Raw genomic sequence first — 22,361 nt, 5'->3', positions numbered from 1 at the left:
GAGTGACTGGCGGTTTCCACGACAGGCATGGGGGCCCTGGCACCAGCTGGGAGGCTCCTTCTAGCAAAATCTCTGCCTTTCTCCAGAGGGCTGAGGTGTCAGAGCTGCTTCCACCAAGAGGTGGAGGGAAGCCAGGGCAGGGCTCGCATAGGCTGAGCGGGCTCCAGCCAGGCTGGGCTCAGCTTTCTCTGCACATCACCTCCCTGAGTCCTCGAAAGCACCTTCCACCCCCATCTACGGGAAGGCCACTGTAGGCTCAGAGCTAGCATCTTGCATAGGCCAGAGAGAGGGCAAGTGGGGGGCTGGTGCCTCTAGGCCAGGACATGGAACCAGGGCCCTGGGAGGGAAGGGGTGTTCTCTCTAGCCAGCAAGTCATCAGGCGCACCTGAGTTCTGGGGTACACACAGGTATTGGCACCAGACGGGAGGGGGGCCCACGGAAGCCTCTAGCCCCCGCATCTGTGCCCACCTAGAAAGCAGTCCCCAAAACAAACGACCACCCAGGACCAAGGTCCAGCCAAACAGCAGCTTTATTAGTGACGCTGGATTCTTACACACCATACAGTGTGCACGCAAGTATTCCCTAGGGAGTGCCTGGCGGCAGGGACGACACGGGAGCACTTACACTGGAGTGACAGAAATCGAGCTTTGGTGTGTAGGTTTTCAGGAGAGCACAGGTTAACACTGCAAGACGAACACTTCACACAACACCAGCTCTCAATGTGGATTGGGTTTTTGGCCAAGGGGGTGAATCCTAAGTGAGCAGACACTGGGGCCACTCCCAGCCCAGCGTGGGGGCGCCCTAGGGCTGGGGCTCTGCCCGGCCCTGCCGTTTGGCCTTCATCTGCACGTACCGCCCTTTGCCTTCCTCAAAGCGCTTCTTCTCGTCCTCGGTCTCGGGCTGTGGATCACACACAGAGACAGGCAGGTTAGAGAGGTCACAGAACCCTGACTGTGGGCCAAGGCCTGGGCCCTACCCCAGGAGGACCCAGAAGACCCCACCCGGGCTCCACTGGCCCCCTGGGGCTGCCTGGGTGCCAGGCACTGGCCTCGAGACCCACTGGAAAGAGTCCCTGGAGGGATGCCAGCCCCCACGCCACCCTTCACAGCAGGTGGAATCCCGAGCCCAGTGCCTTTTTGATAATGAACTTCAGCTGGAAATGCCGTTGAGCAATGAAACATGGAAGGGAAGGCCTAAAACGGGGCCCGGTGTGAGGAAGGAAATGAGGGTTCCTGCTGGGGATGCTGCGTTTGGTCCACTCCCAGGGAATGCCAGCTGCTCACAGTCCCTGCCCCAAAGGGAAGTAGGGACAAGCTCTGTGCTGGCTGTGTCACCTTGGGAACGGCACTTTACTGTATCAGGAGCAATAGTGACCGCTTTGTGGTCAGGGAGCCCTGGATGGCGCAGATGACCAGGAAGCGGCTCCTTGGGTCACCCCTTCTCTGTCGCATCTTTCCTCTGAGCAATTCAAGAAGCCACATCCCCATACTCGGTGGGGGGTGGGGAGCGTGTAGCCTACTGATCAAAGGAAATTGGCTAAAGGCTGGATTTTGCCTGTGAAGTCGTGGTTTGTGCCTGCCAACCTGGCAGGACTGTGAACGGTGTCCCCTTTCACTTTTAAGAGCGGCCTGGTCTGGGGGCGCCTGGATGGCTCAGTTGGTTAGGCATCCAACTCTTGGTTTCGGCTCAGGTCATGACATCAGGGTCGTGAGATCAAAGCCTGCGTTGGGCTCAGTCCTCAGCACAGAGTCTGCTTGAGGATTCTCTCTCTCCCTCTGCTCCTCCCCACCCTCCTCCACTCTCTCTCTCTCAAATAAATAATATTAAAAAAAAAAAAAAAAGAGTGGCCTGGCCACTAAGGGGTGTGGACCCAGGCGGAGGTCACTCCCGAGGCCCCATCTATCCTGCTGCTAAGTTCTCTCTTGCCCGCCCCGCTCAGGAATTCAGGTTTAAAGAGCTGTGCTGATTCCTCGGGGACATTTCCTTGGGATTCTCTGAGGGTGTCTGAAAGCCACAGAAATGGGGCAGTTGCCCTTCATCCACAATGACACCAAGCCCCAGCGGCTATTTTTAGGCCCAAGTGTTTTACAGGCAAATGGTATATTGGCAAAAGAGAGAACAATCAGCCAGAGGATGTAATGTCAGGTTAAACCAAATATTTCCTCCCCCTCAGCCTTCTCAGAAATTGTTCGCTAAATGTCACCAGGTGTAAACTGTCAAAACCTTGTGGCTTGGAGCCAGTGGAACATTTGGGTATTTAAAGAACTAGGATCATGCTCCTCATAGTGGTTCTGCTGCCTATTTGAAGAGTCTCGGAGCACACGTGGAGAAACGGTGGCTTTCCAAGACTTTGTTGAAGAAGGCCCTCCCGCAGCTCTGGTTTCATCTCTGGCTGACTTTTTTAAAAATGAAATTTGAGGCCATGCAATTTGACCTGAAACAGCCCAGGGAAACAAAATGTTCTCTCGGTTAGAGCAGGCAGTGCTAAGGGGGAGCTTCCTGGGGGCAGGAGGCCAGGGGCCTGTCCCTGTGGCTGAAGGCACCCCACAAAGACAAAGCCACGTTCCCGGGTGGCTTCTGTGCAACCCAGGCAGAGCCCCTCCAACGAGCTTCCCTGTGCGAAAGTCACCTGGGGGTCTTACAAATGCAGATTCTGGTGCAGGGGGTCTAGGGGCCAGGGCCTGAGACTCCTTTCTTTTCTTTTTAAGATTTTATTTATTTATTTGACAGAGAGAGCATAAGCACAAGAAGGGGGAGTGGCAGGCAGAGGGAGAGGGAGAAGCAGGCTCCCCACAGAGCAGGGGGAGACGGGTGTGGGACTCGCTCCCAAGACCCCGGGATCATGACCTGAGCCCAAGGCAGTTGCTTAACCAACTGAGCCATCCAGGCGCCCTTGAGATTCATTTCTAACAAGCATCTGGGTGAGGCAATGCTGCTGGCCTGGGGGCCACTCTGAGCAGCAGGGCCCTACCCTCTATCCATCCATCCCTGCAGCAAATGGGGGACAGCAGAAGAGGCCAAGAATGCAAGGTCAAGGCTACCAGGCTGGGACAGTGGGGCCTTTTGCTTCCTCTCCCCTGTGGAACGTGCTTGGCGTGGCTGAGGGGACCTGTGGCTCCCATCCATCTGCAGCCCACGCCAGGGCTCAGGAGAGTGGCATGGCTGGGCCCCTCTTCAGGGCGAGGAGGGGCTGCAGCCGGGCTTCCCATTAGCGTCGCAGAGGACTGGGCAGTGTGTTTGGGTCCCAGAGCTGGGAAACTGGCTGAGGGGCAGAGCATGGGCTGGGCCATGTGTCAAGGGTCCTCCCAGCTCTAAACGCCCAGCCCCTCTCTGCTGGAGGCAGGCGGGGTTGGTGGCAGTGGTGGTGGTGGTGTTCTGGAGCGGGCCCTCCCTCCTTCTGGTGGAATTTCCATCCCTGGAGCAGGGGAAAGAAGGCAAGAGGCTTGGAAAGAAAAGAATTTCTCAAAAACAAGAGCGTGAGCCTGGCCTGGGCAAGGCGGCAAGATGGAGGCCCCCCAGGCCATCGGCAGAGCCCCACTGGAGCCAGGACTGCCTGATGGCTGTGTCTCCAGCCCACCAGCATTTCTGGAAACAGGCAGACATGGGATTTGCATGAGGAACTTGGTCCCCAAATGCCTGGGTCACCAGCCAAGGGCTTTCAGGGCTCAGAAGAGCAGGGAGGGGGTCCAGGGAAGAGCAGATGGAAGATGGAACTGTCAGCAGGGGTACCCTAGGGAGGGTGGGCAGAAATGGCCCACCCGAGGGGCGCGTGGGTGGCTCAGTTGGTGAAGCTTCTGCCTTCGGCTCAGGTTGTGATCCTAGGGTCCTGAGATCGAGCCCTGTGTCAAGCTCCTTGCTCAGCGGGAAGCCTGCTTCTCCCTCTGCCTCTGCCCCCCCCCCCGCTCCCTCTCAAATATATAAAATAAATCTATCTATATATATATATAAAAGCTGGTCGTGACAGTTCTGGGAGATGCCTAGACACTAGCCAGCGCCACCTGCCCTCTGGAACAGGCTGGCCTGCCTTGGGCGCCCCACCCCCACCCCCACGCTGCATGCCCTGTGTGGAAAGGCCTCTTCATTCTGTCCCCAAACCAGCCCAGCCTCCCCTCCAGAGCCAGGGCGGGGGACCAGACAGGTTGGTTTGAATCTGGTTTCGCCATTTACCCATCATAAGGCTCATAGACTCACATTCTACCCTATAGGGTTCCTAGGGGGGTGGGTACCAACGTCCTCCCAGCTGTCCCCAACAAGACAGTGAAGGAAGGCCCTCCCCCATCGCGTATGAGTCCATTCATAACAAACATTTAGAGTAACACACCCACAGAGAGAACACAGGTTAGTGGTACCAGGGGCTAGGGGTGAGCTGATGACTAAAGGGTGCACGGTTTCTTCTGGGGGGGATGAAAATGTTCTAAAATTGGCTGGTGATGGTTGCACAACTCTGTGAACACACTGACACCCGCTGGGTTGGACGCTGTAAGTGGGGGGACTCTGCCGTACGTCATCACATCTCAACCCCACGGGGCGAACACCCCTCCTCACAGTTCACAGAAAGTCAAACAGAAGGTTCAGCATGGCGATGCCTCCCACCCAAGTCCCGGCACACAGTGGGCAGCAGGGCAGAGGAAACACTGCCTGAATTCAACCTGGCACTTTCTCTACAGCGGCCGAGCCTTGATGCCTTCAGTTCCTGCAGGCTCGGCGCTGAGCGCCTCCCGGCCGCTGCTCAGGGCCTGGTGCAGGTGCCTGTCTCGGGAGCTGCGGTCTAGCCGGCAAGATGCAGAACAGGCAGATCATCCAGTCCGTGGGAAAGCGACCATGACACGGCCCCACAAGGTCAAACAGAGCGAGGGGGTCTTGAGGGCCAGGTGCCAGGGAGGCTCCGGAGTGGGGAGAGTAGCCAAGCGGGCACCGAGGTGCATGGAGGTCTGCAGGTCACCTGTCAACAGCAACGGCTGCTGTCCTCCCCGTTGGGTCAGGCAAGTGGCAGAGCCAGGCCCGTTGGGCAGAGCGAGCCACCTCGGGCACGGCCTCCTTGGGAAGGAGCAGAGGGCAGAGTTCCAGGGTCATCTCAGGCACTTCATCTGTGCAGTGGGAAGTCGATCTCCTGGGTCTGTGTGGATACAAGGAGCAGGGAGAGCACCCAGGCCGTCTCCAACCTCAGGCCTCAACACAGAGGCCTCCACGAGCTGCCACGTAACACGTCGTTGGGGCGGGCATCAATCTGAATGGCCTTCCGGGCTGTTCTAACTCTAAGCAATGCTGCATTTATAAGCAGGAGCCTGATGCGAGGCCACTGGTCCTGCAGCAGCCGGGAAGACGGCTGGGCCCCTGGGCCAGGTCTCTACAGGACAAGGAGCTGTCCAGAGTCTAGTCCACTGGTAAGAAGTCAGCAACAAAGAACAGAGAGCTCGTCTCTTTTTGAGAACTTGGAGGCGATTATGTGATCTGAGATTTGCTTCCAGTGGCCCTGGGGGTGAGGTGGGCAGGGGTACATGTGAGGACGACTGGCCCTGTGTTGCTAAGTACAAGTTCTTTTTTCTCTTTACTTCTGCATATAGTTGAACTTTTCCATAATTAAAAGGTAGAAAAAGAAAAGCCAACTAGACCCACTAGGGCAGCTACAGGGACCCCTCCTCCGTTCCCTGGGCACGAAGAACTTCAAGTCACATACAGTCAGTCGAGGGGCTGAGTTCGGGGTTGGAGAGGAGCTGCTCCCCTACCCTGGGCTCTGTTTCCCACCTGGCACTTTCCTCCCAGTCAGAATACCCACAGTGCTCTGGGCTAACCGATCCCTCCGAATGCGCAGGTAAACCTAATGCAGTGCCTGAGCCAAGAGCCTTCCCGCCCCTTCTCCCAGGCAGGCTGTGCACAAGCCATGAACGTGGGGCTGGGGACGGGGAGGAAGTTCTCTAGGCAACGAGCTTTGAGGGAGCGGCCTGCACTGAGTCCTTACGACAACCCACAAGGACCACTGAAGTCCTTACTGTTTCCCCTCTACTGATGAGGACGTGAGGCGCAGGCACAGTGAGGGACTCACCCATGTGACAGCTGGTAAGCGGCAGGGCCTCGATTCGAGCCTGGGCGCTGCTGCTGCTCCAGGTCATTCCATCCCAATGGGCCCCTATCGGTGGGCTCAGCAGTAGGCAATGGGGGCTATAGTGACCCTGCGATGGCCCTGTGAATGGGAAGGGCCTGCCCTCCCAGGACAAGCCTGGAGCCCACCTGGACTCCCAGCAGCTCAGCCCCCGGGCCCCAGCCCAGGGGAGTGAAGGCGCCCGCTCGCGTTGGTGCCAGCCTGCCGGGGGCCCGGGTCAGGGGTGTGTCCTGCCCCAGCCCCGCACTCCAGCCTTGGAGCTAGGCACCCCCTCCAAGGAGCTTCTCGAGCCCTGGTGGAGAAGGGCAGACATGCCCTGCCTCTCCCCGTCTGGCGCAGGTTCCAATGCTCGGCGGCTCCCGTAAGCAGTGAGCATGACACAGGAGGCTGCTGGAGCCCGGTTTACCGAGACGCCGCAAGCAGCCAGGGTGTCCTCCAGATTTCCTCAGATGGGAACAAACATGCCCCCCTTCCGTCACATTTAGGGGAAGTCAGAATTGGGGCCATCACTCTCCTACTTTCCTCCGACGCGCGAGGCATACTCTCTCTAGTTCACCAACTTTGGGAGTGAGAGGCGGGGAGGAGAGAGGGAACGTTCATACGGGCACAGCAGAGTCTGGGAGCCAGAGCAGCGCGGGGTCGGGTCCTGATCAGGGCCAGGCCTCAGGAGGCGAGCAAGGCCCCTGGCACCAGTCCTAAGGAGGCGCTCCCCGCTGGGGCTGTGGGCGTGCAGGGTGGCGCCTCACGGGCCTCCCCTCATCCCACGTGGCAGTGATGACTCCGTCCAGCGTGGCGATCTAGAGCTCGTCCTCCGCTCAGGCCTGAGGCCTGCCCTTCACCAGATCACCCAAAAAACTGCAGCTACTCACCCCAGAGTAGCCAACAGGCCATCAAGGGTTCCAGAATCTGTGCGCCAAAGGCTCTGGATGCTTCTCTCACTAGCTCGGCCCACGCGTGACCTGAGGAGGGGCAGAGCCTGAAGTGCAGGTAATTCCGGTCTAGGCTGCTGGCACAAAACACGGTAAATTCTAGTGTTGCTCGGCGAGAGAGAAGCCAGCGCCCAGCACCAAGGTTCAAGATTCCGCAGCTAACTCGTCAGCTGGGATCTGCCCTCAGACAGAACTAACACCGCCTCGTGATGGATGTGGAGGCAGCCGGCCAGCCGCAGCGAGGCCAAGGCACTCGCAAGGCCTTGGAGGAGGGAGCCCGCTGAGGGCTCATCTCTCTTCTGGTCTCGGGATGACAGAATGCACTGAATGTTCTGGGCTCTACGAGCGCCGCCAGGCCTAGGAGCAGTATTTGGTTGCCGTCAAGGCATCGAGCACCCACCCTGGGAGCAAGGCACGCCCTCACCTGGTTGCCCTGGGAGACAGTCAAGGGCAGTGAGGCTGGTCGCTGGCCCCTGCAAACAGCCGTGGGCAGGGCCGCGTCTCTGCTCTCTGCTGGCACAGTCCCTGCCCTGCAGGCTGGAGGACATTCGGCCTCCCCAGGCCGGGAGTTCCGACAAACAGCCCTCCCAGCCAAGTGACTAAGAGGGGCCACCACTTCCCTGCCGGGTGTGAAGCTGACAAAGCCAGACAGATGGCTGCCTGCACACGGCCCCCACCCACGGCCCAGCTGCTGCCTCCCCGCATCCCGCCTCCCTCCATCCGGCAAAGTAAATAAATACAGAAGTTGTTGGCTGTTGCTGTTTTTAATGGAGGACTGGGGGTGGTGGGAAGAAGGAAAAAGCTCGTCCGTGGGAAATCACATTTGCTTTCAGGTGCCCTGGGCGGGGGGGCTCAGACCTTGGCGCACTGCTTCCCATGGGCGCGAGGAAGGGATGGTGGAGGGGTGGCAGGGAACCCAGGCTCTGGGCCACAGCGACTGGCTGTACAGCCTCAGAGCTGGCCCCCACCTTCCCAGGGCAAGGCGTTTCCTGCAGGGCACAGCGGTCATGCCATGTGTGCACGTGCCCGCGAGGTATTCATGTCACCCACAGCCTCAGAGACGCAATGGCCTCCCGTCTGCCAGCGCACCGCACTGCCCGGGAGGAGGGTGGCCAGCCCCGGGGGTCCGCTTATGGCAGCAGGGCCTCTGCACCTTCACCCCCAGCCAGAGACACGGGGTCAAAAGTGCCCCTGCCCCTCTGCTCGGGTGGCTGCGGGGGCCTCAGATCCACGTCCTCTCCCTCCCTCCTCCGGCTCCCCCTGCCAGCTGCTGTCTTCCGGGCTCCCTTCCACGGGAGGGAAGCCTGTGGCTCGCAGAGCCCAGCAGTGCAGACCAAATGTTTTCCAGTTTGCATTTTCTGTGCTGTGAGAACACACATTTGGAACTTGGCACGGAGGGCGAGTGACTAAGTTCCATCCTCAGTAAAATCAATAGCTTGTCCTTTTTGTAATTAACAAATGTCTGGTGCGAAGAGGGTTTCCCGTGGTGGCAGAGCAACTTCCTGCGAGCCTCAGGGACGCAGACGTGCTTAATTAGGAAGCCGCGCACGCACCCTCTCCTGTCTTCATAATGGGAGACAGGAGGGATCTTGGGACAATCGTGCAGGCAATTAGGATGTCTTCTGATGACTGGGGCCACTCCACGCGGCCAGGGAGGGACGAGCTTAGCATCCGGGAGCCCTAGCCCGGCAAGCAGCTGTGTCCCCAGAGCGCAGCTCCACAGGTGACCGTGACCTTGGCAGGCAGGCCGGGCACCTGGGAAGCCGCTCCCTGAGGGCAGGCGGGGCAGAGCCTCACCACCCTGCCGGAGGCACCCATCAGAGCGGCTCCAATGGGTGAGATCGCTGTGGAACTGCGAGCGCCCCTATCAGGGCCCCGTCCCCCCCTCCCCGTGGCTCAGCCTCTGAAAGGACTGCTCTGCTGTGCGGCCGTGGACTCCCCTGGGAGAGGCGGGCAGGAGGCTGAGGAAGAAGCAGGTAGCACGGGGCCAAGGGAAAGGCAGCAAAGGGTGACAGTCTCCGGTAGAGGAGGTGAAACAGGACTCAGTCCTATTGGGCGGCTTCTCAGCAGCTTCTCCCAAGGCATCAGGGTGGGGGTGGGTCACAGCACTTGCTCCCGTGCCCCCCGGACGGTGATAAAGATTGGCACTGTCATTTACTGAGGCACCCTCACTTGAGCCCCCGGCCCTGTGTGTGCACACTTGTGTCGAGTCCGGCTTTCCCGCCCGCTGTCTGAAGCCGGCACTGTGCCTGGGATACAGTGAGGGCCCAGGGGGCATTTGCTGAATGAACGAACGATCAAACCAATGGAAGATCACACCAAAAAAGCCTTAATAACAAGTTGGTGTGGTCTTTGTGCTAAAGATTCAAAACCAGTGGTTTTGCTCAATGGACACACGGTTAGGCATCGTCTGTCCCCATCCGAGTCGAGAGCTCAGCCCACCGAGGGTCTCCACAGGAGCCTGCACCGGTGACGAAGGCATGGCTGGGAGTGTCCAGCACAGCGAGGCGTGGATAAAGCCCCCAGAAGAGGTCCCTCCTCTCCTGTTGGCAGTGCTGACATGCTTTAGTCTGCGTCTGTGTGCGTGTGTGCACGCGTGCGCAGGGAGCCCCTTCTGCACACTTCTGACCACTGTGGGGGTCTGGGGCCTGTTTCTGACATGCACATTTGAGTACACTTTGAGTACCGTGTCCCTGGAGTCACAGGATCTGTGCCACGGGACTCCACCCCACCTCACAGAGAAAGCACAGAGCCACCAAGCGGCAGTGTTCCGTATGTGCTCGGGCGGGCAGCACTGTATTCCACCCCAGGACAGCCAGGCACGAGCTTGCCCTGCTGCAAACCCCTTCCTGGGTCCCAACAACCTTCATGGGCCTCTCTCCTTATTTACCGTCCAGGGTGGCCACCACGGAACTGGGGGTGCCCGGACCAGGTGCGATCCCCCCCTTCCACTGCACCTTCTGCAAGTCTCTCATCCACGGGCCTCCCCTTCCTGGCACCACGGAGTCAGGCCTAATAGTGCCCTCCGAGAGCCTGACTCTGGGTTTTCATGCTCTACAGAAATTAAAATAGCAAGGGGGCACCTAGATTTGAAAACACGGCAACGAAGCAACAAGACTGGTAGTTCATGAGTAGAACCCACCAGCATTTCAACAAGAAAACGTGCATGACGGTGCCATGGGCCCTCCCGCTTTCGGACAGCTGCTGTTGAATGTGAACTGGGTGGGGTCTCCAAAGCACGGGCTGTTCCAGCAGAGAGGCCGCCACGGAGCTGTCGAGGACACAGCGGAATGTCCAAGGCCATGTGCAGGTGGGAGCTGCACCCCCCGATCCACACCCCCTGGGGGACCCACACCCGATTCTCACAGGCCGCTGAAGTTCCCCAGCACCAACCATTCAGCTGACAGGAGCATTTTCCCATTACGAGACAGACTCTCTGTGAAGCACCCAGAACCAAGGGAGAGAACGGAACACTGGGTCAGGAAGCTTCGTGAACAGTCTCGTCCCTGACTCACCCCTGTGCAGGGCAGCAAGCAGGAGCAGCAGGGAGCATAGCTTCCCTCAATAATGTGGCTGCTCATACCCTTCCGGGAACAGCACCAATCATGCTGCACGACGGCACATTGGAATTTCTTAAGGAGCAACTGAAAATCATTCTAGCACAGTGTCCAGGCTGCTGACGTGTCTCCCCACACTGTGGAGCAAACCTGGGGACCCCGCCCATGACAAGCCCTGGGCAGGGACCCGCTGTCCTATAAGCTGGGGGTGTGTGCTCCTCTTGCCACCGCGGGCTGTGCGAGCAGGCCAGGCCACGATCAGGAGAGTGGCAGCCTCCTTGGTGGCTGATGCTTCATCTTGAGGAATGGGGCCATCGGGAGGACCCCACCCCCTGCCATGACCGTGTCTGGGGTCAGGCTTGGGTCCAGGGAGGTAGGGAGCTGGTGGCTGCGGAAAGCCTTGCCCCGCGTGTCCTCTTCAGGGTGAAGGAGCGAGGATCCTCCTAGTTAGGTCACCACCGGGACAGTTCAGAGAGGCCCGCACCGCAACTGCCCAGCCGGTGATGGCTCCAGTGGGGAAACTGAGGCTCACGGGTGGGAAGGGACCAGTCATGGCCAAGGGGCTCAGGGTCCTGCACTTGGTCCCCTGGACCAGAGTTAGCCATCTAGTCGCCTGTCTGCAGGATGGGAACAATCCACCCTGATTCCCAGTGCCGGGTCCAATAGCACTTCTACTGTGCGGCATCCATGAACACCCCAGCTCTTTATGACCAGACTGTAGTCACTACGGGCACCTGGGACACCCTCCCCACTGGCCCCTTCCCAGGTGACAGGTAATGGCCATGCATGTGCACGGGCCTAGGCGGGCACCCCGGGACTCTCGAGTGGGTGCTCAGTTAGCCTGAAAATAATGTGCCCTTCAAGCACGCGTTCTTACTGTGCTCTGCGTGGAGCTCACCGGCTAAAAGGACAGAGGAATGGCTGCACCCCTGATTTCCTCACCACCTCCCATTCTAACCTAGAAAATACTATTTGGTCATTTCGGTGGCTGAGCCTGAGGCTTCCGGGGCTAGGCCCTGGTTCACCAGGAGGTGGGCGTCTACAAGCACCAGCCAAGACCCTCTGGGACGGGGCAGGGTCGCTGTGGTTTGGGTTTTCTGGAAGCAGAGCAATCCTGCTTTGTAGACACTGCCCCGGCTGCCCCCACGTGGGCCTCAGTTCACTGGGGCAAATGTTCCTTTTCCAAATGACCCACGAAGCAGCTGTAGTGAAGGGTTCTCTCAAAACCTGCCTACATGCCTGGGATGGGTTCCCGGCTTCCCCCTCCTCCCACCGCACCCTGTGTTGACACACATCGTCCTCACAGCAGGCCAGGACACCTGCACCTCTGGCACCTCCACCCTCGCACATTCCCCAGTGACACCTCCTGTCTCCCTGGGGCCCTCGGGGGCAGCAGCACCCACATCTGAGCCAGAGAATGGGAGGTAGGCGGGGCGCCCAGGACAGTGCTTGCTCCGTCTTCAACATACACAGTTTGGTCCTCACATTTCTGGAGACTAAAAAAGGCTGGAAAAAAATCACCCATAGGAGGTGCTGGGACCAATGCGGTGCCAGGTCCCCAAGGAGCCACCCTAGTGGCGTCCACTGTCTCTCTGCACAGACCCCCTTTCCAGCCCTGCTCAGTGAAATCTGGGGTGTGTCCTCCCCCCAAGGTCAGAGGTCATGGCCACAGAGAGGCCTTCAGAGAGAGGCAGGGCAGCCGGGGGGCCTGGGCCTGACGTCCAGACCAGCAGCCTGGCTCCACGCTCCACATCTGCCTCTTTAATGATTAGCCTGGAAAGTGCCAGCAGCTGCTGGACTCAGCACAGCCTCCCCAGCATAAAATATTCATCAAGAAAAACTCCAAACAGCAACGCTGTCTTCCGTGTCAGCCGGGCCCTGGGGATGGAAGCTAAAAATAGACAAGAGGCAGAAGAATTGCTGACAACGGGGGGCGGGGAGGGGAGGAGGGCTAAGCGCCCCCCACGGGCACAGGCACGCTGGCTACACGGAGCACATGTGTACTTGGGGAGACAGTGTCACACCGGCGGTCCTCAAGTGAGCTCACGCGCAGGCTGGAGCTGAAAACCCCTCTCTGGGGAGCTGCCCAGCCTCCCTGCCAGAGGCTGGGCAGCAGGACACCTCCGTGAAGAATCAAAGACCATCTTTAATTAGCAAGCAAAAACAGCCTGGATCAACGTAAGGCCGGCCAGCAGGAAGACATGGCCATCGTTAACTTCTGGCCCCTCAAACCTAGGGGATTCAGTCACTGTCCCCTTCATTCAAGCAGGTGTCTTTCCCCACCATCCTGCAGCCCTGCTGGGCCCTCGACCTGTCCCATGTCACAGGTTTCTAGAAAGGGCACAAGCAGCTTCCCAGGTACATAGACTGGCCTAGACCCAGGACTGCTTTCTGCCTCTGTGAAGGTCATGGGTATCCCCACAAAGGGCTCGTGGGTGGCAGGCACTCTCCATGGAAGACTGGACCCCTCCTGGCTGCAGCACTAGTCTCCCTAGCGGGCTGAGTTCCAGGGTGCGTGCAGGGCGGGGCCAGCAGGGGCACCCACAGCAGCTGTTGGGCTCTTGGGTGGGTGAGCCTTACAACTCAGCTATGGCTAGCACTTCGGACCTTGCCAGAAAACCCTGTCAATTCACATTTACTCAGAATGAGCCTTTGCAAAATGAAGATAGTCCGACTTCTCGGCTGTGATTACCTCCTACCCATATGGGGAGGCCTGCAGGTCCCTGTACCCCCTCAGCTGACAGCAGAGGAAAGGCGCCAAGTGGTCAGAAGGCTGGGTCCTGGGGCTGGACCTGGCCAGGATCAGCTGGGTGGCCTGAGGTGTGTTCCTGCCCCCTCCTCTTCCCTTACGGGCGGCCGGCTCCAGCCCCCAGGCCTCCGAGTCCGTGGCTCCTTTTACCCCGATAGTCCCTGGGAAATGGCTCCCTTGCTGCCAACACCAGGCATTGCTTGAATGTAGCTCTGTCCACAAGGCCCTCCTTGGAAGGAACCTCTTTAGGTAGGCACAACTCTCCAGGGAATGCCGATCCCCCACCTTCTGCTTCTTCCCTCATGACCCTCACCAGCATCTCACACAGTCCATTGTCCCTACCTGCTTACTGGCTCCCTCCAGGAGCACATCAGCTCCAGCAGGGAGGGCACAGCAAACAGCAACAGATGAATGCGGCACTCCCAGATACGGAGACTAGCTCACAGAACCCTCACCCACCCTCCATGGCAGGCACTAGGGCCGTCCCCCTGGTACAGAGGAGGAAACAGGCGCACCCAAGAAGAGCGAGCCTGGGACCACACAGCCAGTATGCTTGCACCCTGACCAGAACGCAGGCAGCAGGACGCCCACACCCACACCCACGTGTGCCCTGACAGTACGTGTGCGTCCGCAACAGTGAGGGGGGGAGTCCCTGGGGCATTTAGGAACCTGCACTTGCCAACCGTCCACCAGCAGGGCACTGAGCAGTGCGGTGGAGGAATGTGGCTGGAGAGGCGAGCAAGCCCACGAGCCACTCACGGGCATTTTCCTGAGCCCCACTCTGTGCCGGTCATCCTGGAATCACACATCGGGCCGGATAATGAATGAATGTGCATGCCCCAGAGGATCTGAGGTGGTGCCGGGTGTGGGAGGATGGCGTGGGGACAGGAGAGAATCTCTGGGCAGTGGTGGGGGTCGGGCTTTATCTTGAGGGTGGAGGGAAGGCCATCTAAGGATGAGCTATCTGAGAAACAGTGGAAGAAGCTAGTTCCTAGCTGAGGGAAGGCGTCCAGGCAGAGCAGAGGAACAGCAGGTGCAAAGGCCCTGAGGCAGGAATGAGTCTGGGGGCTGAGGCCAGAGAAGCCGGCTTCACTGGACGCTGTGCTGAGGGCACCAAGGCTGCTGAGCAGATTAGGCAGGAGAGGGAAAAACTCTGATTTGGTTTTAACAAACTCCCTCAGCTGCAGCGTGGGGTCAGGTGGAGGGCAGCAGGCATGCAGGCGGCAGTACAACTTGGGGCTGAGCAGGGATCCAGCCAGGGACGGGGCCTAGAGACAGTGGGTGTGGGGGGCTGAGCAGGAGCGAGGCGAGAGGAGCCAGGCATGTTCCCAGGCTCACTGAGAGAAGGAATCTTTTTTTGGGGAAAGATAAAGAGTCAATTCAAGATAAATCACATTTGAGATGCATGCGGAGAGCCTATAGGAGAGAGGCAGAGCTGGCAAAGTCAATCCAGGACTGAACAGGGAACACAGAACAATGCCTGTGGCATGAGACCTGGACCCAACCGCCCAAGGAGGGAAGGGCATGGTGGGCACCGGTCAGGGCCTGGTGTTTAGGGGGACCATGACTGACCGTTTGGACACTGCAGGCCTGTGTCAAGGGAGCACAGGCTCCACTGAGGCCTGGCGCATCATGCCAGGCCAGCGAGGGAAAGACGCGGAGTGTCCTTGGGTCTGGTCACCCGCTGGAGCCCGGAGGTGAAGAGAACAGAGAGCAAGTCATCTCCCGTGTGAGGTGGAGTTCAGCATTCAGGATGGGGCATTGTGACAGGGTGGAAAAAGATGGGGCAAGGGTCCAGGAGAGAAGAGGGGAAAGCCTGTGTTTGAGGACCAAGAGGAGCAGGCAAGGTTCTGAGAAGTGGGCCAAGACCCAGTGACACGTGGCTGCAAAGGCCAAGGCCAGAGGTGGTCGGGGGAACACACGCACATCGGCCAAGGGGACAGGGTGGGGAGGGAAGCCATTCTGCCAAGGCTGCAGGGCCGTGGGTCAGGGCGAGGGGCGGCGTGGGGGACACACAGCCCTAGCCCTCATGCTCGGGCAAGGCGGGTCCCAGGGAGGCTTGTCAGGCTGACGTCAGGAGGGCTGTGTGGGGCTCCCCGCCTGTAGAGGGGGCGGGTGGGGTACAGCTCTGACAGGGAGGCTGCAGGGCTGGAGGAAGCAGCACGTAGGGGCCTAGTTCCCGGCCTGCGTGAGAAGTGAGGTCTGTCACAGAGGTTTTTGGCACCCGCTCTGCTCCGGCAGGAGGCTCCGGATCTGCCTGGGGAGCAGCCGCAGCGGGAGCGGCAGGGGCCACACAAGTGCCAGGCGCTCGAGACAACCCACCCTGCCCCTCACCCTCACCCCACAGAGGGTGGGAAGCTCCGACTGCGGCCCCGGGAGCGCTGCCTGTAACGACAGACGTGCAGGGCTCAAGGAGCAATCAGGAGCAGCCCGAGCAGCCGCAAGTCGTGTGCTGGACCCAAACCCAGGCTCCCCAGGACGGAATGTACGACCCTCCACGAGTGCCTCAGCCTTGCTGGCCCGAGGGGTCCTCGCCTGGGGCCAGGGGAGCCAGCAGTGGGGGCCCCCTCCCCAGGGCTGGGGTGGTGCTGGCTGCGGGGAACAGGTAGAGAGCTCGCTGGAGGTGCCTGGACATGCTCCAGGCGGGACACCTACTGTGACCGGCACTGGTAAGGGATGCGTGAGGCTTACGGTAAAACATCGCTGTCCTCAAGGGAGATCTGTAAGCAGCGTGTGTGTTCATTCATTCATTCCACAGTTCCCGAGAACCTCCCAGCCAAGCAGCCTCACTACCCACCCACAACCTTCCCCATTCCCCACTCTGAACGTCGGCGGCCTCTGGCTCCCTGACTCTCCCTGCGTCCAGCACTTGTGAGATTGTTGGGATTCCAGCTCCGGACCCTTCAGCACTGTGGTGGCAGCAGCGCACATGGGAGGCTGTGTGACCAGACACCTGCTATCTCTCTCTGCATACCCAGGGCAGAGCCTGGCCAGGCGGCCAAGGCAGGGAAGGATCACGAATCCCGGATGTCCAGCCCTATGCTGTCAGGGTCTGGCTCAGTCCCCATCAAGCAGGACACTCGGGCCAAGGCTCCTTGAGAACCCATCCCTTGGGAGGGTCCTCAGCCCCATTTTAGCTTTTGTACACAGCTCTGGGACCCCCTGGGCACTATACTCGCCGTCGAGAGAGAACCCCCAGAGGAAGGAGCTAGTGAAGAGTTCTCTCTTGTTCTGTCTGCCCCGTCTGACCTCACAGTCTATAGGGGAAGGCCCTCACATTTGAGGGGCAGTGCAGCCGAGGTTACTGGGCCCGGGAGCAGCTGGGCCGGGGCCCTGCTTCCCAGAATGCGCTCATAGGACTAGTCTCTCCCAGGAGCTGTGTGAGTGCTGGCGGGGCCAGCCCCACAGGGGAGGTGGTCACTTACCACGAGCTGGGGCACGGGCAGCGACTTGCCCTCCTGGCTCAGGGACACGTAGGTGAAGAAGGCACTGGCAGCCCGGTAGCGCTTCTGTGAGTTGTCCACCACAGGGTCGGCGTCCACCAAGACCTCGATCTCCATGGACTTATTGCTCGTGAAGGTCATGCGCCCAGAGATGGTAATGACGCAGCCTGCAGGGCACGCACAGCGGGTTAGCGGGGGAGGGGGGGGCACCGACGGAGGGGCGGGGCGGGAGGGCACAGGCAACAGTGTCACAGGGCGTTAGAAGACATCTGGTTAGGCAGCGTCTAACAACTACGAGGACATGGACACGACGAGCTCTCACCGCGCCCGTTAGTAGCCCCGAACACCCACCTGCCTCGGGAGCAGGTGTTCGCTCTTAGCGTTTACGCGAACATTCGAGGTGGTGGCCATCACCGGGCCCCATCCCCTGGGAGGAGCCGCCCCCAACCTGCTTTCTGGCAGCTGCGGGGTGAGCTGGCTCTGTCCCTCTGAAGTCACGTTAAGGCCACACCAGCCACACCGTCCACACCGTGACCTTACTTGTGCCACACAGATGCCCCACTGTGTTGCTCTAAGCACACCTGCCTGGTACCTTCCCAGCCCCCTGGCTATTGTTCCTGATGCTGGTCTGACGGCAGCCTTGGGCTCTTGGCAGGGCCAGTGGTCACGATGACCGTGGTCCTATGTCCCCCAGAGCCCCTGTGTGCACTTCAGCCCAGGTCCTCCTACCCTTCTGTCCTGGCAAAGCTGCGTCTATGCCGTCAGGCTCTCCTTCTCTCCGGCAGGCTTGCTCATAGGACCAGAGCTCTGCTCAGAGCTGCAGACCCCGTCCCACAACATAGCCGAGGCCCTGCCCTTGGTCCGAATCCCCAGGTGCTCACCACCTTCCTGGACTGGCATGGTTTCCCTCGTTGATTATGATGTAGTCCAGAGTCCTATGTTCCTATAACACTGTCCCGGGTGTCCCTCTCCCTCTCAACCTCAATCCAACCTCCCTGTACTCCCCGCGCCCCCTGGGGCAAGACTATCCACCCTGTCAGCTGCTTTCCAACCTAGAGCGGCTCTTCTGCCCCCACCCTCCTGTTCACAGGCTCTTGCCTACCATCCAGCCTTGGCCCTTTCTCGCCTTGCTCCCTTCATCTCACGGAGCCCAGTCTTTTCCTAAAACAGACTTGACTTGCCTCCCAGGGTAACTATAGGGAAGATATGAGATGAGCCAGGTGCTAACCTGGTGCCCAGTGGCAGAAGGCACTCAGCACGGTCATTATCATCACCAACGGTGTGGTTCTGGACCACGAGGCAGCACGAATCCTCAGGGACTTCCAGGGCGAGGGGCGGACACCCGGCTGCACCCCCAACAACGTGTAGCCAGAAAGGCTCCCCATGGTCCCCGCTCCCAGCATGGCCTCATTCTGGGCTGGGTTCAAGGAAATCCCTGCCCCAGTCTGACACATAATGCTGAGACCCACTCCCTGGAACCAGTGCTGGCTCTGGGGACCTTTTAACAACCCTGGGAACCCCGGTGTCCTAGCTCCAAGGAAACAGGCGCCATGAGACACGTTGAAAGACCCAGGAGGACAGACAGGTCAAGACAGCATGGTGACTGTTAGGGGTGAGTGTGTGGGCAGGCTAGAAGCAGGCGCAGTTATTCCATGTTATAGAGTACCAGAATGTTCCATGCCACATTCAGTTTCATACTTACAGGGAGTGCTTCAAGTCCGTACAGCCGTTTCCGGGAGGGAAGGAAGGCTACACGGTCAGTGACAAGTGGCATTATGGGAGCTCTACGAGGGCAGAGTCATGACCAAAGCACCAGGCACACACCTGTGGCCGGGCTGAGACCAGGGTGCAAGCACGTCAGGGCCCAGGGTCAGCGCGTGAGTCCTGCTGCCCCATTAGGAGCTGCCTCCGTGACCCACAGGGGCACGCCACTTACAGGCTCACCAGGCTCCGCTGGAGTTACAGGCCACTCGGCAGCTGGGGCCGGACGGGGAAGGAGCCATGCATCTCCCTGAGTCCTTCCCATCGTGTCCCCTCTGCCCCCAGAGAACCTGTGATTGCCACGGGGGCTCTCCTGGAGGAACATAACACACCGTTTCTGCGTCTGGTTTCGGGGGATCAGGACACCCCTGAACTGCTCCGCGGTCTCCAAGCTGAAGGCTCTGTGTGGAATGACCCCATGGGTGCGCCTGTTTGGAAGCACGGTCACACCCGCGTCTGAGTGTGCCTAGAATGAAGACGGCAGCAGGCTCGGCTGTACCAATTCACTACACCCAGCCAGGGGCTGCCGGACTTTCAATAAGAGAACACACAGCATCCAGGCTCGACCTGCTCACTTCCAGTGACCGCCACGATCTCACAAGGCCGGAAGTCAGCAAGGACAGTGGCCATTACAGGCAGGGTTCTGGTGGACAGAACCTACTCAAGGCTCAGCCAGGGCTGGATCCCCCTTCCAGCCACTTCCCTGAGGCTTGTGCAGTGATTTCTTATGGGATGGAAGCCTGAACCAGGTGCGTGCAGGCCCCTTCACCACATAGGGGTGGGGCAAGGCTGTCGATATGGTTTGCCAGGGAGCATGGGACTTAGACACAAGCCAGAGGCAGGATGCCCAGAGATCTCATGGAGATGGGGTGTCAGGCTCTTTCCCATAAGGTCTGGCTCATTCCACCCCAGGTACAAGGGCAGGACCATGGGAAGGGTGTGCCAGGCCTACCCCAACCCCTGCCTGGGACACTGAGACACCACCTGAGACAGGGAAGGACCTCAGCCAGTAGCTCGCTTGTGCTCTCGTTCACTTCCATTTGCCCGAAAAACTGCAGATGGGGGAGCAGGACCTGCTGGGCACGGCAGCCACGTGCTCAGAGGCTCTCTGTGGGGGACAGCGGAGGCTGAGCGGTCCAAAGCACGGAGACACTGCCTGGGGACTTTTCCACTAGGTCACACGTCCAAATCCACCCCGAGAATGGCTTGTTCATTTAAAAGACCAGGTGTGACCAGCTCAAGGGGGAAAACAGTCCCTGTTATCGGGGCTAGGAGCCACCAGGACAGGCTCAGGGTGTTGGACCACTCTCCTGGCCTGGGGAGGGAGGCCAGGAGGGGGCACGGAGTTCTCCTCTGAGCTGCTAAAGTGGGAACAGACAGCCATTCCCCACTGAGTGTCTCCATGGAAGGCGGGCTCTCTGAGGCCCAGAGCAGCCCCAGGACGGCCCACAGTTCCCCCGGGCCGTGGTGCTCTGGGGAAGACCTCGGGTTGCACAGGCTCTGGGGTGCACTGGGCAGGTGGCCAGCCAGGAACCACACCGCGCCTTGGCTTCTTCATCTGCAAACTGGCACGGGAGTAGCTGTCTCTCAGGAGCTTATGAGGAGCCGGTGAGCCTGCAAATGTGGCCACGTGGAGGTCACTTGCCCACATTAATTATGCCACGTGGATGTAAGCCCAGGACAGACATTTCTGGTAGGGTCTGAATGCCCTTCTGCTTAACAGCCCTGTCGGACAGTCACCTGAAGCCCAAGGGCAGAGTGTGCCCACACAACGCTCCCAGGGTCGTCGGGTGCAGAATCACACCAACATGGTTGTTGAGAAGTAACGTTTAAAACAAATCACAGGGGTGGTCAAAGCACAGGAAGGCCGGGGCCACAGCTCAGCTCGCCCGCTCATGAGCGTGGTCTGAGAGGCCGCGACTCAGGATCCCAGCACATAAGGTACCCTCTGGACCTGAGTGCCAACTCTCTGTAAAAGGCCGAGACTTGCCAGGAAGCTCACCACCCCTGCTGCCTCACTGAGAGTCCCCCGAGCCTCAGAAGTACCAGGTATCAGCCGCTGAGGGGCTTGGGACAGACTGAGGGGTGCTTCCTCTCAAGCCTCCCTGAAAGCCCCAGGGCTGAGCTCCTTCTTGCTCTCCTGTGCTTTCTGCCAGGGTCCTGTCTACAGAGCTTATAGGAGAAGACACAGGGCAGGGAAAAGGCAGAGCTCAGAAGTGGTCTGGAACCCTACCCGCCTCTGTGTCAAGTAGAATCAATGGGCCACTATGGCAGGGGGAGCAACGTCCCCCAAGGATGTCCATGTCCTAATCCCCTGAACCTGTGAATTATGTGGCCTTATGTGGCAAAGGGGCTTTACAGACATGATTAGGTTAAGGGCCTTGAGGTGGGGCGACCGGCCTGGATTATCCATGTGGGCCCAGTGTCATCGCAAGGGTCCTCCCAAGTGGATGAGGAGGCCGGAGCGGAGAGCCAGAGAGATGCTATGCTGCTGACTTTGGAGATGGAGGAGGGGCCACATGCCAAGGAAGGCCGGCGGCCTCTAGAAGGTGGAACAGCAAGCAGCAGATTTTTTCCTCGAGTTTCCAGAAGGAATGGCAGCCTGGCTTCAGCCCAGTGAGACCCGAGTCAGACTTCCGACCTCCAGAACAGAGACAGCAAATCTGTGTCATTTCAGTTCTTGGTAAATTGATACGGCAGCCACACAAAATTAATACAACTACCTAGGTAGAGCCTGCGCTGGGCGATTTTAATGTGCTTCAGTTTTTCGGAGCTGCTGCTGACACTGAGTCACAGTGACTATAAAATCGGGAGCACGAGACTTCATAAAGCTCAGAGAATATCACCTTTATGTGGCTTTATTGTATGTTTCTACCACTTCATGTGATACTTTCATGTTTCAAGCAGGGATTCTATGACAATACAAGGAATCTAGAAACTTAATGAAGCTCCAAGTGACAACGAATGAATCCCGGGGCGCCTGGGTGGCACAGCGGTTGAGCGTCTGCCTTCAGCTCAGGGCGTGATCCCGGCGTTGTGGGATCGAGCCCCACATCAGGCTCCTCCGCTAGGAGCCTGCTTCTTTCTCTCCCACTCCCCCTGCTTGTGTTCCTTCTCTCGCTGGCTGTCTCTATCTCTGTCAAATAAATAAATAAAATCTTAAAAAAAAAAAAAAAAAAAAAAGAATGAATCCCAACGGCAACTGGGCCAGGGTCCTGGCAGCCACACGGTGGCAGACCTGGTGGGTTTCCAGTGGGAAGGATGGTTGGTGGCCGCGTGTGGAAATCGGTTCACTGTTCCATCGAGGGCCCAGGAAGTCAAACCTTGCTATTGTCTTGCCAGAAGGTATCCAACCGAAATGAAGGGACACGATTGTCTGGTATTTTTAAGTTCTGTCCATCTCCTATCTGATGCTTCCAACCGCTGGATACCTAACTGAATTTGGAAGCTGGAGCTTGTAGCAAATTCCTCTTGTGAATTCCAGAAAAAAGCAGAGCCCCACGAGTACCAGCAAGAAGCCAAGAAGCAGGCCTGTCTAGTGAACTCCACTGGACCCCTGAGGTCTGAGCAGGGTGCCCCTGCAGATGGCGTGCTGAGTACCCTGGGGGCACAGGCTGTCTCGCGGGAAGGCCTGCACCCAGCTCTGCAGTGAGCTGGGTGGTGGTGGGACCCTGCTGAAGGGGGCGCCGGGGCCCTCTAGGGGTCTATGGAAATCCCTCCCAGAGCATCGGAAGCTGGGGACAGAGTCCAGACTGTCCAGAGACCCGCGCTGTCCAGCAGGCTTTCTGTGATGCTGGGAAGGTCTTCTGTGCCGTCTGATAC

General features: G+C 59.1%; 1 protein-coding gene across 4 annotated transcripts in view; it reads right to left on the bottom strand.

Moving 5' to 3' along the window:
• Positions 1-511: 511 nt before the first annotated feature.
• ACOT7 (acyl-CoA thioesterase 7) overlaps positions 512-22,361 on the bottom strand; it is a 111,018-nt gene continuing 89,168 nt past the window's right edge. For all 4 annotated transcript variants that reach the window (XM_087858627.1, XM_045803534.2, XM_045803533.2 and 1 more), the window contains 2 exons: positions 16,761-16,945; positions 512-900 (listed from right to left, as the gene is read on the bottom strand). In XM_087858627.1, the coding sequence (XP_087714753.1) occupies positions 802-900; positions 16,761-16,945 (284 nt within the window). In that variant the 3' untranslated portion in view covers positions 512-801. The remainder of the gene's footprint in view (positions 901-16,760; positions 16,946-22,361) is intronic.

Source organism: Ursus americanus, chromosome 33, assembly GCF_024610735.1.
Source record: "Ursus americanus isolate L20-20 chromosome 33, mUrsAme1.1.p, whole genome shotgun sequence".
NCBI lineage: Eukaryota > Metazoa > Chordata > Mammalia > Carnivora > Ursidae > Ursus > Ursus americanus.
The sequence above is the reverse complement of the archived record's forward strand: the minus strand, read 5'-3'. Positions and strand labels throughout refer to the sequence as shown.